At 37.6% G+C, this 13,692-nt stretch overlaps 1 protein-coding gene across 4 annotated transcripts in view; it reads left to right on the forward strand.

Annotated features, from left to right (window-relative positions):
• ssbp2b (single stranded DNA binding protein 2b) overlaps window positions 1-13,692 on the forward strand; it is an 85,139-nt gene that overhangs the window by 65,760 nt on the left and 5,687 nt on the right. For all 4 annotated transcript variants that reach the window (XM_065262181.2, XM_065262165.2, XM_065262173.2 and 1 more), the window contains 7 exons: window positions 11,125-11,184; window positions 11,687-11,753; window positions 12,383-12,453; window positions 12,533-12,600; window positions 12,708-12,753; window positions 12,861-12,896; window positions 13,609-13,663. In XM_065262181.2, coding sequence (XP_065118253.1) covers window positions 11,125-11,184; window positions 11,687-11,753; window positions 12,383-12,453; window positions 12,533-12,600; window positions 12,708-12,753; window positions 12,861-12,896; window positions 13,609-13,663 — 403 coding nt within the window. The remainder of the gene's footprint in view (window positions 1-11,124; window positions 11,185-11,686; window positions 11,754-12,382; window positions 12,454-12,532; window positions 12,601-12,707; window positions 12,754-12,860; window positions 12,897-13,608; window positions 13,664-13,692) is intronic.

A 13,692-nucleotide genomic window follows, 5' to 3' on the forward strand; every position in this document is an offset into this window, starting at 1 on the left:
AGGGAAAAACCTGTTTTAATAATGGTAATTGTGACATTTACATGAGATTTGACTTGCATGCCTATTCCACTTAAATACAGTGATAGCTATCATTTATCGTCTTTCAGAAACAATTTATCGAAAGCCCCAATTGTAACGAGTCCCAACTATGGACAAGAGATGGGCTTTTCTGAATGATCAATATCGCCCAACCCTGTTTAGGGTTGAATACCGTGCTCTGTACAGGGTTCCTACGGGTCCTTGAAAGTTTGTGAATCTGAGGTAAATAATTCAAGGCCCTGGGTGGGAAGTTTTTAAAAATATACATACATAGATACAGGTCATTCAAAGTGCTTGAATCTATTTTATGCAAGACGTTTTCTGAAAAAAACAAATTCCGTGTGTAGTGTAGGATAAAAATTCTGGTTTTTAAGCGCACGTGCTAAACTGTTCGCTTGAATTGCTTATATCTTCTGTATGCGAATGTTGATTCATACAAAAATGCTTTTTTGCATAGTTGTGTTTGACACACGAAAACGTCTTGGGTTACGTATGTAACTGTTGTTCCCTGAGAAGGGAACGAGACGCTGCGTCTCCCTTGCCATACTTCCTGCATCCCTGTAACGCCATCGTTGGCAATATTTCAGATAGGGAAATACTTCCTGGCTCCCACGTCATCCCGTCTTTGTCATTAAACCTCACCATTGGTTGAATTTGATATACACATTCAGACGCACTTACCCCTGGAGGCGTCCCCAAAGTGTGACCGCAGTGACGCAGCACGAGTTCCCTCGAAAGGGTACTGTAACAATGTATCTTAAAAGCTAACACAATGTAACCTTGCTCTCACTTTAAATGTGTCCCCACATTTAGTCCTTGAATTTGAGGGTATTGGACCTGGAAATGAAATAGGTGCACTTCAAATATTTAAGCACAAGTCATTGGGTCACAAATACATTTTTTAAAAGGCAACATAATCAATAGTACTAATCATACTTGCTTTAGCAAACTACAGAAAAGGAAAATGATTCATTGTCATTGTAGTCAAGCAAAGTATGCAAGATTTGTTCTGTCTAATATTCTAAGTTCGAACAATTCTCCTGCCATGTGGTCAAATGAGGACAAGCCGTTGTGCTACAGTAGCTTTTAATCTTTAAGCTTAGAGTCGGATGCATTGAGCTTAACTGAGCATCAGTATAAACATCAGGTCTGTATCTCAGATGTCTGTATAAGTGGGTGGTGGATGTTTCAGTAGTTCAGGCAGATGGTTTGTCACTCAGGTGTTCTGCGGAGGTTCGCTGCAGCACATTTGCAACGCTCGAAATAAGCAGAATTCAGCCGGAAAAATGAATAGATTGTCCGTGAACTTTGCTTTGGAGTAAAGTATTGTGAGACTTCAAAGTACATTTAATATTTAATATATATTCACATTTTTATATATGCAACATCAATAACATCTGTGTGTTGATAATTGCCATTAGCATTGCAGCATTTTTACGGCGTTAGTGATGATAAACCGAAGACACAATGCTGAGTCTGTACAAGTTTGTGAATAGTTTTTTTTATTATTTCTTTGTCATAGTGAGACAGACACTGCAACAGACATTGTCTGATGTTCAACAGAAGTTTAGTGTTAGAGTGCCCCCTAAAGGCATCAGGGTTGTATAACACCGCCAACAGTAACTCTTGGTATATTCATCGCATGTGTCACATATCAGATATCAGTCAAAATATGTGTACAGTATTGTGGTGTTCAGAATTTGGGTTGAAAAGACTTTTATTATTGTGAAAATAATGTTTTAAGAAGGATGTGCCAAACTACATATTTACAAAAATCACTAAGGGTACCTTCTATACACTTTAAATGGCTGGGTTATTTTTAACCCATAATAGGTAAATATTGGACTGAACACATGCTGGGTTCAAAAAGTGACCCAATGTTGGGTTAATGTTATGCAACCATGGGTTATAATAACCCAACAGTTGGGTCAATTTTAACCGAGCGGAGTGCTCCGTCCAATATTTACCCTACATGGGTTAAAAATAACCCAGCCATGTATTTTTAAGATATATCAGACTCTGATCAGAGCACTTTCCATTTAGACAGGATTAGTTGCATTTGAAAACAGTTGGATATAACAGAATGAACCAAAGGGGTATAGAGATGTTTTTTAAGTGGAGATATTTCTCATCCTAAGAATGCAGTGCTATGGTGCTAGATGGTACAAAACAGAGAAATGTGACACAAATCTGCATGCAAACATAATGTAGAACCACACAGACTATTACTGACAAATATTCAAATCTTTAAAAACAGTATTATGCATTATAATCTTGTTGAATGGACATTTCTTAAAATGTATGACTGTCAATATATTTGATGACAAATTATTAGAGACAAGGCTTAGAATGAGCCAGGATTAGGCCTTAGGTAACTTATTTCATTTTTTAAATGTGTATCATTATTTAAAGTCTTTTTCCATGCAAAGTGCAGTTGTGCTATGTTTATTTAGCCACCGTCCCGTATACGGGACACCTACGTTTATTTCAATATTGTTGATATAAATTTTAATCTATCATGACAAACTATGTATCATTGAAAAGGTCTAAGCTTCTAGAATACATATTTCAACAGGGTTTTATAAAATAAATGATGTAGGGAGAGTAATTGATTAATTTATAAAGAGAGAGTGCCTCAAAACATTTTTATCCTGCTAAATGTCACTGTCCCGCCAGCGGGACGCCTACATTTACTTCAGTGTTTGCATGTGAATTCTTATCTAATCTTGACAAACTATATATTGTTTGAAGGCTCTAAGGGCCCTATCTTGCACCCAGCGCAATTGACTTTGTCAGTGACGCATGTATCATTCGTATTTTGCACCAGCGCACAGCGGGTTTTTCCCTCCGCAGACGCACGTCGGCAAACTAGGGAATGAACTTGCGCTCCCTGGGCGGTTCAGCGCAAAAAAGGAGGCGTGTTCCGGCGCAAACCATCCCTGATGCTATTTTGCAGTTTCAAAAAACAATTGCGCCACTGACCAGAAAAAACTAGTCTAAAGTCAGTGGCGCGTTGCACGTTGTTCATTATGCTATTTTAAGGGCGCATGGTTGACCATAATGTATAGCGTGCACAACGCGCACACACTTTGCTTATCTAATCTACACAGATGTAACAGTTATTTTTGCAAATCATAAATTGTTACAATAAAAAATATTAACACATGAGATAAGGGAAATCATAGTGGTGAGCATTGTGGTGATAGTTTTTATTTATTGTGTGGCTGCGTTCAAAAATTCTCATGCAAATAACGATTAAAATATTTTCATAAGTTTGTTGTGTGGCTGTATTACGTTTATTTTATGTAAATAATAATTAAAATGTTTTCATAAGAAACCTTAATGTATGTGAACTTGATTTGTAAGAGTACTTTGGGGTTGGACCTTGCTTGCGTTTCTTGGGTCCGATTTCTAAGCCCCCAAACCCTTTCAGCGGTGAGGGTGGACGCAGCGATGTCCTCTGCTGGCGTCAGGTCATGTGTAGAGGCAGATCCACCTCCCGTATACGGCGTGCCCGATTTATGCTGGCAAGCTTGGGATTCCCCCGTCTCCTGACATCATTGTAGCGCTTGGCGCAACGATGGGGATGCCAGCTGATGAGACAATTGTGGCTATTTCCTCCCACGCCTGTTTAACCGACGCTGATTTGGGCGGGTTTCTACTATCCCCATACAAAACAACTTCTCTGTCTTTGACTGCTCTTACAAGAACATCAGTCTCCTCGGCTGTGAACCGCTCCTGGCGTGTGCCTGGTAAATCCGTCATAATAATAGCAACCCGCCATGGAACTTGCGCACTTGCGTTTAAAGGGAATGTTGGATGACGTTCTGATTGGTTTATTTGACGTTACGCCCAAACCACACCTATGAATAATGAACCTACTTCAGACTAGGGTTGCCACCTTTGATTTGTGAAAAACCGGGACACTCAGATGAAATTTATTTTTGTTTTGTTTTTTGGAGGGGGATCAACTAATATTTGCAAATATACTATGTTAACAGTTGTAGGACTCTATTCCCTCTCTAAACTATATTTGTCCTGACGTAGATGCTTTCCCTGAAGTAGATGCACTCCCTGATGTAGATGCACTCACTCTGGACTCCTTTCTACATTAAAGGCGAAGTCCATGATGTTTGAAAGCCAATGTTGATATTTGAAATCACATAAACAAACACGCCCCTACCCCAATAGAATCTGGACCTTCTGTTGATAGACCCGCCCCACACATACGCAACCCGGCAAGTATGTCGGTTAGTAGACACGCTCCTTACTGCTGATTGGCTATAAGTGTGTTTTGGTAGTCGGCCCGACTCCTTTTCCAACAATAAATATTGTGTAAACATATACTGCATAATTATATTCTATTATAAAATATAATCATTTGTACAAATATAGGATATATTCTTTAGCAATTAAAACATGATTACATGTATTATAATAGATTATAAACAACTTTTTGTTTTTGTTAACTTAGTAAATTTGGGCAACCTAAAACTGACATTTCTCACCTCTTTTTCCATGTGTATTTCTCATCCCTTTTTGCTGCCTGCAGAAGTCTTGGCTGTCCCTCAATGAATGCTTTAAACTCCAAGCATGATCATTTAAAGTTTAATCTAACTTGAAGTTCAGCTTTGACCAACCCCATTGATCGTTTTAAAAGCTGACTAGCAACTTAACTCAAACTATTTCATCCAGGATGTGTGTGTGGAATCTGTGGATGCGACGCGTGCGACCAAGTGACAGCATAGGTAGTTGCTAGGCGATAAGTTGAGCTTCCAATCAAATTAAAGTAAACGCCTGGCCAATCCACTGTGTTACCTGTTCTATTTTACCCGGTTACAGACACAGGATTGGATGAACACAGAAAAAGTGGAAGGAAACACTTTAATTTGAAACCAGGAAATTCTGCTTTAAAAGTTCATTTTCACAAAAAACCGGGACAATTCGTGTCCTGGCAAAGAATATAAATTTTCCGGGACAGTGACTCAAAAAAGAGAACAATCCTGGGAAAACCAGGACGGGTGGCAACGCTACTTCAGACCAACCCCTTATTGATTTGCGCCCTGGCGCAAGAGTTATTTCTCCCGCCGGGAAAATAGCAACAGCGCCCAAGATCCGCCCATAAACTCACTTGCGCTTTGCGCTTCGCACTTGCGTTTCAGATCGTTAAAATAGGGCCCTAAGAGTGAAGTAGTTTTCATATATCATCATCATTTTGGGAAAGAAATTATGTAGTGAGAGTCAGTTTCTAAAAGGTGGGCCTGTGACCTGTAGGCCCAATTTGTTTTTACATATAACACTAAACCCTGACCCTACTCTAAACCCTAAAAATCTTGATAAACTATACATCACTGGAAAGTTTTCAAAGGTCATCTGATGATAGAAATAACGTAGTGAATGTAGTTTTTTATATTTTTACATTGTAATTTTCTATATTTATAACACTATATCCTAGTATAAATCTACAAAAATGTTGACAAACTATATATCATTGAAAAGCTCTAATGCTGCGTTTACACCAACCGCGTTTCAGGTGTCAAAATCACGTCTACCGCGCCAAGTTTGCAGCTTGAACAGTTTGAATGCATTCACGCGTCTAGAGAAAAGTAGACGTGCGGAAAAAGCAAGCATTTGATGCGTGTCAGAGGCAAAATCCACTTCTTGTGGGAGGGACAAGTGCTATGTGGTTGTCTGTTTGCAGAATGACTGATGTTGATTGTGCATTTATTGAGAGAGTTACCGGTTTGTATTTAGTCACCTTAATATAGTCGGGAAAATAAACGGCGCAGGTTGATAAATGTCACGTGACTCAAAAGTGAAATGTGTATTTAAAACTTACCAGGTTGCCCAATGTCCTCACTGACACTCTTCCAAGCGAAGTCCTTTTTATTCCTGTCTCTATGGAAATCAGAACTTGTGTCGTATAGCTCCGGGTGACTGCTCACGGACAATATCAAGCCTTCATGCTGAATGAGTGACTCCGGGCGGGGCTGCTGTCACAACAGCAAGCAGGCTCCTGATTGGTTAATGCGGCACGAAAATCCGCCAAAGTTCACATTTTTCAACTCACAAAAAGCGCCATTCACTCAATTCGCGCTATTCGCACAAACTAGACGCGCGAATGAGGCGGAAATGCATTTTCCACACCGCGCCAAACGCCTCATCCGTGCCCCGAGACCTCCAGACGCGCGTCAACGCGTCTTCACATTGACTTAACACTGAAATCACTCGGCTTGACGCCTCTACCGCGGCTGGTGTAAACGCAGCATAAGAATGTAGTTTTCATATTTTAAAACGTTTTAGCCATAATAGTAATGCAGTGACAGTAATTTAGTAATATATGACAAAAGTGTGCAGCAAACCGTTGACACCTAGTGGCTGTTGTTGGTAAAACCACTAAAAGTGTGACACAAACTTCATTTTCTTTTATTTTAACTAGAAATTTGGATCACAACTACTTGTGACTTTTGGCTTCATGTTTGCATTATCACTTTTGGGACATTATTATAATTTTATTTATAAAATTAATATTTTATTGGATTCTTTTTATTTATGAAGATAAATTTAAAATGCAAAATTTAAAACAGTTTTTCTGTTTAATATTTTTACCTTACCCTTCAGTGAAAAACCTTAAAATGTCTTCTTTAAAACAAGACCAAGATTATGCTTCTAGACCAAAAAAATGCCAGATTTATATTGATTTGAAGATGCACATCTAAAGTTTGGGGTGACGCTTAAGGGGTTAAATAAAAAAGTGATACATGCTTTTATATTTAAAAAATTTTCTATCTAATACTATTACATTTTACATTTTAATTGACTTATTTGGCATACATAAATGTAAATATAGAATGTATATGTGCAAAGAAACGTTTAATGGATGTATTGGATATCTAAATATGAAATTACATTTATTTAAAATTATTTAAAAATGAAGTGTCTGGACACTTTTAAAGGTCATTGTGTTATTTGGTTCTCAATGATCGGTCATTTTGACTTCTACTAAGCAGCGCAAGAGTGCTCAGCACTTAATATTTCATGTGCATAATTTGGTGTAACTTGATAAGTCCATTTGCCCAGAGAGAATAGATGGTGCGGCGCAGACCTACAGGCCTTAGAGATCCACAGCTGGACGATAAGAGTCGTAGTGAAGCGTATGGAGCATTACTCTGATCACAGTGTAAATTACCACTTCACCACCAGCCTAATGGAGACGAGGAACCCAAGGGAAACCTCGACTCAGACTGAACTTCTCAATCTTTATCTTTCAATGGTTGAAACTTATTTCATTTGCTGGAGTAATGGCACTGATGGGCCAAACCTGTGTAGCTTGGGTTTGCTTTGGTTTAAATAAAGGCTTTATGGAAAATGCTTTGAATGGGCTTTAAATACCTCCAGCCTAAATCCGGATCACCTTCTTTGTATCTTTTTGCCAAAACCTGTTAGAGAGATGAATGATGGTACCCTTGTTATTTTTAGAGAGCTTAAGCCATGAATTATGCAGTTGACAGATATTAGATTAGATGAATAGCTTGTTCGGTTTGGTTAGATAGTCCTAGTATCCCTGACTCGAGTCGCTGATCTGGGGTCTGTGTACAAGATCATGAGAGCATCAACAGAGTGATCTCTAACCTAAGGGCTGTAAACACAGGGTGAAAATGTACTCTCTGCTGGATTTACCTGTAAGGCTTTGTTCACCGCGGTAAGGTCTACAGACCTCACTCATTTAATATTAAAGAGGACAAATGCAGGCCTCTCACCTCTGTCCATAATTAATCAGACTGTGAGGTGTCCAGGGCCGCGGTGAGCATGTTATACAACACTGTGCTCCGTGTAACTGCTCTCTCTCATATACAAGAGGGTTACTGGGATCTTACTCTACAGTTGGTAGGAAGTCAGATACAATGTTTGGGCTAGTACACCACATTGAAGGTTTTGTCTTTATTTGTCAAAGGCAGACGTGTTTGATTTTGAAAATGAGACGCATGTTGTGCTGTGGATATGTTTAAAGGCTCTTGAAGTTTTTAAAGGTGCCGTAGAATGTAAAACTATATTTAAGTAGGCATAGATGAATAATAAGAGCTGTACTTGGTAATGATATATCGTGATCCTTAAACATGATTGTTTCATCCTTTTTTTATGGAAACCTTGTGAATGCAAAACGCAGCTGGAAAACAGACCAATCTCAACATAACATCAACTGATGTTATAGTCGAGATGTACCCCCCAACAATTAAATTACTCATCAATTAAGAGAAAACATTTGCATTTATAAAAAACTGAAGCAGTTTTTTTTTACTAATTTTAAACTCTGTGTATGTTTTGATAATCGTTTTGAATCTGATCTCTAACAAAATTACTTTACAAAAATGCTATTTTGTTCAGCTTTTTGCTATAAAAGTATTTTAATGCCCATATTTAAGAGTTTATTGTCACGGTGCATCCGTGTCATGTTTTGGGTCTGTCCTGATTACGTCACCTGGACAATTCATTGATTCCTAATCACACATCATTAGTCTGTCTGTATTTATAACCCTGTTTGTGTTGTACTCACTTGCCGGATGATTGTCGCTGATGTCATGTTTGTTTCCAGTGTTCCAGTCATTGTTCTTACCTGCCCGTGTTGTTCCTCGTGTTTCATTTCATGTTATTTATATTAAATGTTACCCTTTCGTGTGAACCCTGCGTTTGTGTCCTTACTCGTGTTCCCGAACGTGACATTTATAAGCAGAGAAAGAAATAGAGATACGATGAAACTTTTTTCCCATTTTGTTTCTTTGTTTATTGTTTGTTTGAAAGCAGAGGGTCTGTTTTTATATATATGGGTTTTTTATATATATATATTTGTATATTTATATATTTTTAGAAGAAAATTTTCCTGGAAGACATTTTGTAAAACTTTTGTGAAAATTACAAAAAATGCTGGTGGGCAACTTTTCAATAAAAGGCTGGCAAGGAATGAGTTAAGTGAAAAAATGTTAGGTTGCAAAAATGTAATAAGTTAGTTAAATTAGTAACTGAAAAAAATCTTTTAAAAAAAAGTGAATAAAATTTATAAATTTAAGTGTTACCAATTGAAGTAATTTTTTAAGTTAATCCAACTTTCACTTACAGTGTGGTAATATGCGCCTATAGGGGAGTGCACAACGCACGTACACTGCTTATTACACACATAGGGGCACGCAGCAGCACACAAACATGCCAAATATTCAAAATGAAAGGATTACATTGTAAAAGTTTATTATTGTGTTCATAAAGATAAAAACATGTCATAATAAATAATCATTGCATGTATCAGTAATGACGAATGCAGATCCATTTCCTGTGTGGAGAAGTTTTCGTTTTTGCTCCTGCAAATTCTGCCATGTAAATATCGAATCTGCCACGGTGCAAGTGAAACTTCGGATTTTTGGTTTATTTCGTTACGCCCAAAACACCCCTGACTCATTAAAGGAACACGCCCAGATTTTGGGATTTTAGCTTATTCACCGTATCCCCCAGAGTTAGATAAGTCCATACATACCTTTCTCATCTCCGTGCGTGCTGTAACTCTGTCTGACGCAGCCCCTGCTAGCTTAGCTTAGCACAAAGACTGGAAGTGAATGGTTCCAGCTAGCAAACGGCTCCCAATAAGTGACAAAATAACGTGAACATTTTCCTTTCTATGTGTTGTGATTTTGTCTCATATCACCTTGTTATTTATACACGGTGTGACTATACAAATCACAACACATAAATAGGGAAATGTTCGCGTTATTTTGTCACTTATTAGGAGCAGTTTGCTAACTGGAGCCATTGAATTCCAGACTTTGTGCTAAGCTAAGCTAGCGGGGGCTGCGTCAGACAGAGTTACAGCATGCACGGAGATGAGAAAGTTATGTATGGACTTATCTAACTCTGGGGGATACGGTGAATAAGCTAAATTCCCAAAATCTGGGCGTGTTCCTTTAAGAGAATAGGTACAAAACTTTTGGACCATGCACCTGATGCACCGACCATTTCTTTGTCATTAAACTAGCAAAAGTGTCATCATTTTTGGCATCCACTTTTTTAATTGCATAAATTGCTTAAAATTCCATGTAATACTTACTTAAAAAATGGATGCAAAAATTGTGCAGTATTATATTTTTAAGTAAATCCAGCCTTTATTTTTTTTTCAGTGTAGATCATTAAAATAGGGCCCTGTATGTTCCTTGTGAAACAAACACATGTTTTTGGCAGTCGTAGTGCCATAATATTTGGATTTAATATGTAGTTCTGATCCAGTTGTGTTCCTAACAGAATGCACTGGAGTGATGTACTGTACTGTTGCTATGGTTACCTCCGCAGCCGAGAAATATTTCAACGCTTACTAGCTTGGAAGTTGACTTTTAAAACTTAGAAAACTTAAAATAACTATAAATATATTGAAGTTGTGGGACATTTAAAATAATCATAAACTTTTTACGTTTTCACTTGTTCAAAAAGTGGATAGGTGATGACAGAACAATTTTTGGGTCAAAAATAAATTAAAGATATTTCATTTAGGGTTTTCTTGAGTTTCTGGTCTTATGTACCCGTGTCATGTTTGCTTTGTCATAAATGTTCTTTTCTTAATCTAACTTGCGATGTAAAGATGAAAACGTCTCCTTTGGTTTGAAGTAATTGTTTTTTTGTCCTCCTGAGATCTTCTCAGTGTTATTGATTTGCTTGAGGTCTGTGTAAATGCCCTCTAGAGCTGAACTAAAGCTACTTCACTTGATGTACTGCTCAAAAACTACAGTTCAGTACAGTCACAGCTGATGTATACTGTGTATAGTACAATATACATCTAACTAGTTACACATACTAAAGTCAACATGAAATAAGTGTACTACTTTTAGGTGTATACTGTACAGTGCCCTTTAAAGGTTTAGGGTCACTTAATTATGTTTTTGAATAATAGTAAACTTAATAGTAACTTTTTATTAAATATAAAACATTTAAGTACACACTTGTAAGTTTTCTAAGTCAAGTGATTGTACTTTAAACGGTAGTGTATAATAATGAGAACATTTCTGTGTACTATTTATTAATAGTAACACTTGATTTCTTGATTTTTTCTAGCCTTTCATGTCATCACGTTACCCAGGTGGTCCCAGACCCCCGCTCAGAATACCCAATCAGGTGCTGATCCCATTCTGTTTTTTTCTTAAACACAGTTTTACAGTAGTTAGGGGGCGTATACACCAAGCCGTTTTTTCTTGTGGCCGATGTGCTTTTCAAGTGTTTTTGTCCGCCATTTTTATGTGTTCACTGTTCAGCGATGACAAGTGCCCAAAAAAATTCAACTTTGGGTGAAATACTTGCCACTTTTCAATCAGCTGTCCAATCACAGTGGAGAAAGGGCGGGACAAATACCACAACAACCAACTGCTGCATCGTACAATGACTGATGAACAAAACACAAGTATCATAGCAACAAATGAAGAAACGCTGGCAAACGCCCATGCCTGGCATCTGGCTGGCGCTTTCAGCCGCGCTTAAACGCTTTGGTGTACACGCCCCCTTAATGTACTTTGTAAAAACAGCTACATCAGACAAACTACAGTTTTGATTTAATGTTATAGCCCAAATCTGTCACTCCTTGAAGATGTTAAAAAATATATTTAATTTTTTTTTTGTTCAGGCATTAGGTGGCGTTCCTGGCAACCAGCCGTTGTTACCCAGTGGCATGGATCCATCAAGACAGCAAGGTTTGTTTCCCAAAAATATGTTCAAGGGCCAATCTCATTAAGTTCAATACAAAAAAGATGCGTTAAACTGTGAAATGTAACATTTAAATACAATTAAAATAATATATATTTAAATATATTATTATTAAAATATGTTTTAATAATTTTACTTGTATTTAAATGAATAATACACATTTTATTAGGACTAACATTCAAAAGAAAGGTTTGTTTTTGCATAATATATGTCAGTGAACTGTGTGTATTATTTTGTATATATAAATACACACACACTTGCGTGTATGTATATTTATTTCCATTTTGATATATATAAATAAATAAAATGATACATAAATAAACGTTTTCTTAAATTTATATATGTATATATAAATATTATGCAAACACCAACTTTTATTTTGTATGTAATTAATCGCGATTAATCTTTTGACAGCCCTAATTTTAATAAGAATATTTAAGATGTGTTTATAAATATAATGTGATTTTTTAAATATAAATTATATGCATTTGAATTAAAAATTTAATAATTAAATCAAATTTAAATTATACGTATTTTCATTACAATAATAGCAGTTAGATATGCAGAACTAATTTGATATTTAGTGACATTTTCAATGAGACTCCTATCATAACAGGTCACCCAAATATGGGCGGGGCTATGCAGAGAATGACTCCGCCCAGAGGGATGGTGCCTTTAGGACCACAGGTAAGTCACTTTCATTGAAAAGGATAAAGCTTGTCATTGTATGAAAACACTTAATTTTCTGATTTGTTTTGTTTTTAAGGGATATGGAGGAGGGATGAGACCACCACTAAATGCTCTTGGAGGTCCTGGAATGCCTGGAATGAACATGTATGAGCTTCTTGTTATATATCCCTTCTTAACCAATACTTGGTTTCCTATTAAGACCTTCAAGTCATAAATGATTCATTGTTAACCACATCTCATCATATTTGTAGGGGTCCCGGAGGTAGACCATGGCCAAATCCACCAAATTCCAACTCGGTGAGTCATTTTTACACTCATCAGTAAGTAAATGTTTACACCTACAGAGCATCTGCTTTGTTGACATTCTCTCCACTATCTGTCTGTTCGTTCCCTGTGCCATTTAGATCCCGTACTCCTCTGCATCTCCAGGGAGTTATGTGGTAAGTGTCGTGACCCACCTCTCCATTCACACGAGTCCCCTACCAAAACACTGCAGTTCGGCCTTTATATCGGCTTCAAACTAAGAGATCCCGCGCAAGTGGATCCAAACTGACATTTGTTGATATTACAGATATCCTGATATTACAATTTTGGTATTCAGATGCAGATATTGTAGTGAATAATTACTCGAATCACCTTAGCAACCAGGAAGCAAGGCCCTAGGATCGACCCATAGCAGATTTGCATTGTGTTTTATAAGCGTTTTATACCAGAATCTATTTCATGTGAAAGTCGTTCAAGCGAGCAGACACTGGCAGATATGTCCAAACATACTGGAGATTTAAAGACATGGTTTTCAGACATTCTGTTAAAATGCTGTCAGTAACTCCCGGCTGAGATGATTTGTGAAGAGCAGCAGTAGCTTTACTGAAACCAGCCCGACCAGACGAGATGCTCGGGAAGACGAAGCCGAGTCAGCAGAGAGAGGAGAGATAATTAGATTTGGGAAGAGGGAGGATAGAGAAGATATGCGCAGTGCTGACCACAGCAACAGCCTCGAGCTTCTGTATAACACACACACACACACACACACACACACACAGGGCTTTACTCATTTACACACGCACATGCCAAAAGTACATTCATACAAAAATCTCAATAGCTTGTGTTTGCGTGAAGCAGAGTAATATTTCTCTTTTCGTTCTTCCTTAGGGTCCACCGGGAGGAGGAGGGCCACCAGGAACGCCCATAATGCCGAGCCCCGCAGGTACAACCATTTACAGATGTTAGCTAGGT

Source organism: Paramisgurnus dabryanus, chromosome 10 (assembly GCF_030506205.2).
Source record: "Paramisgurnus dabryanus chromosome 10, PD_genome_1.1, whole genome shotgun sequence".
In the NCBI taxonomy this organism is placed as follows: Eukaryota; Metazoa; Chordata; class Actinopteri; order Cypriniformes; family Cobitidae; genus Paramisgurnus; species Paramisgurnus dabryanus.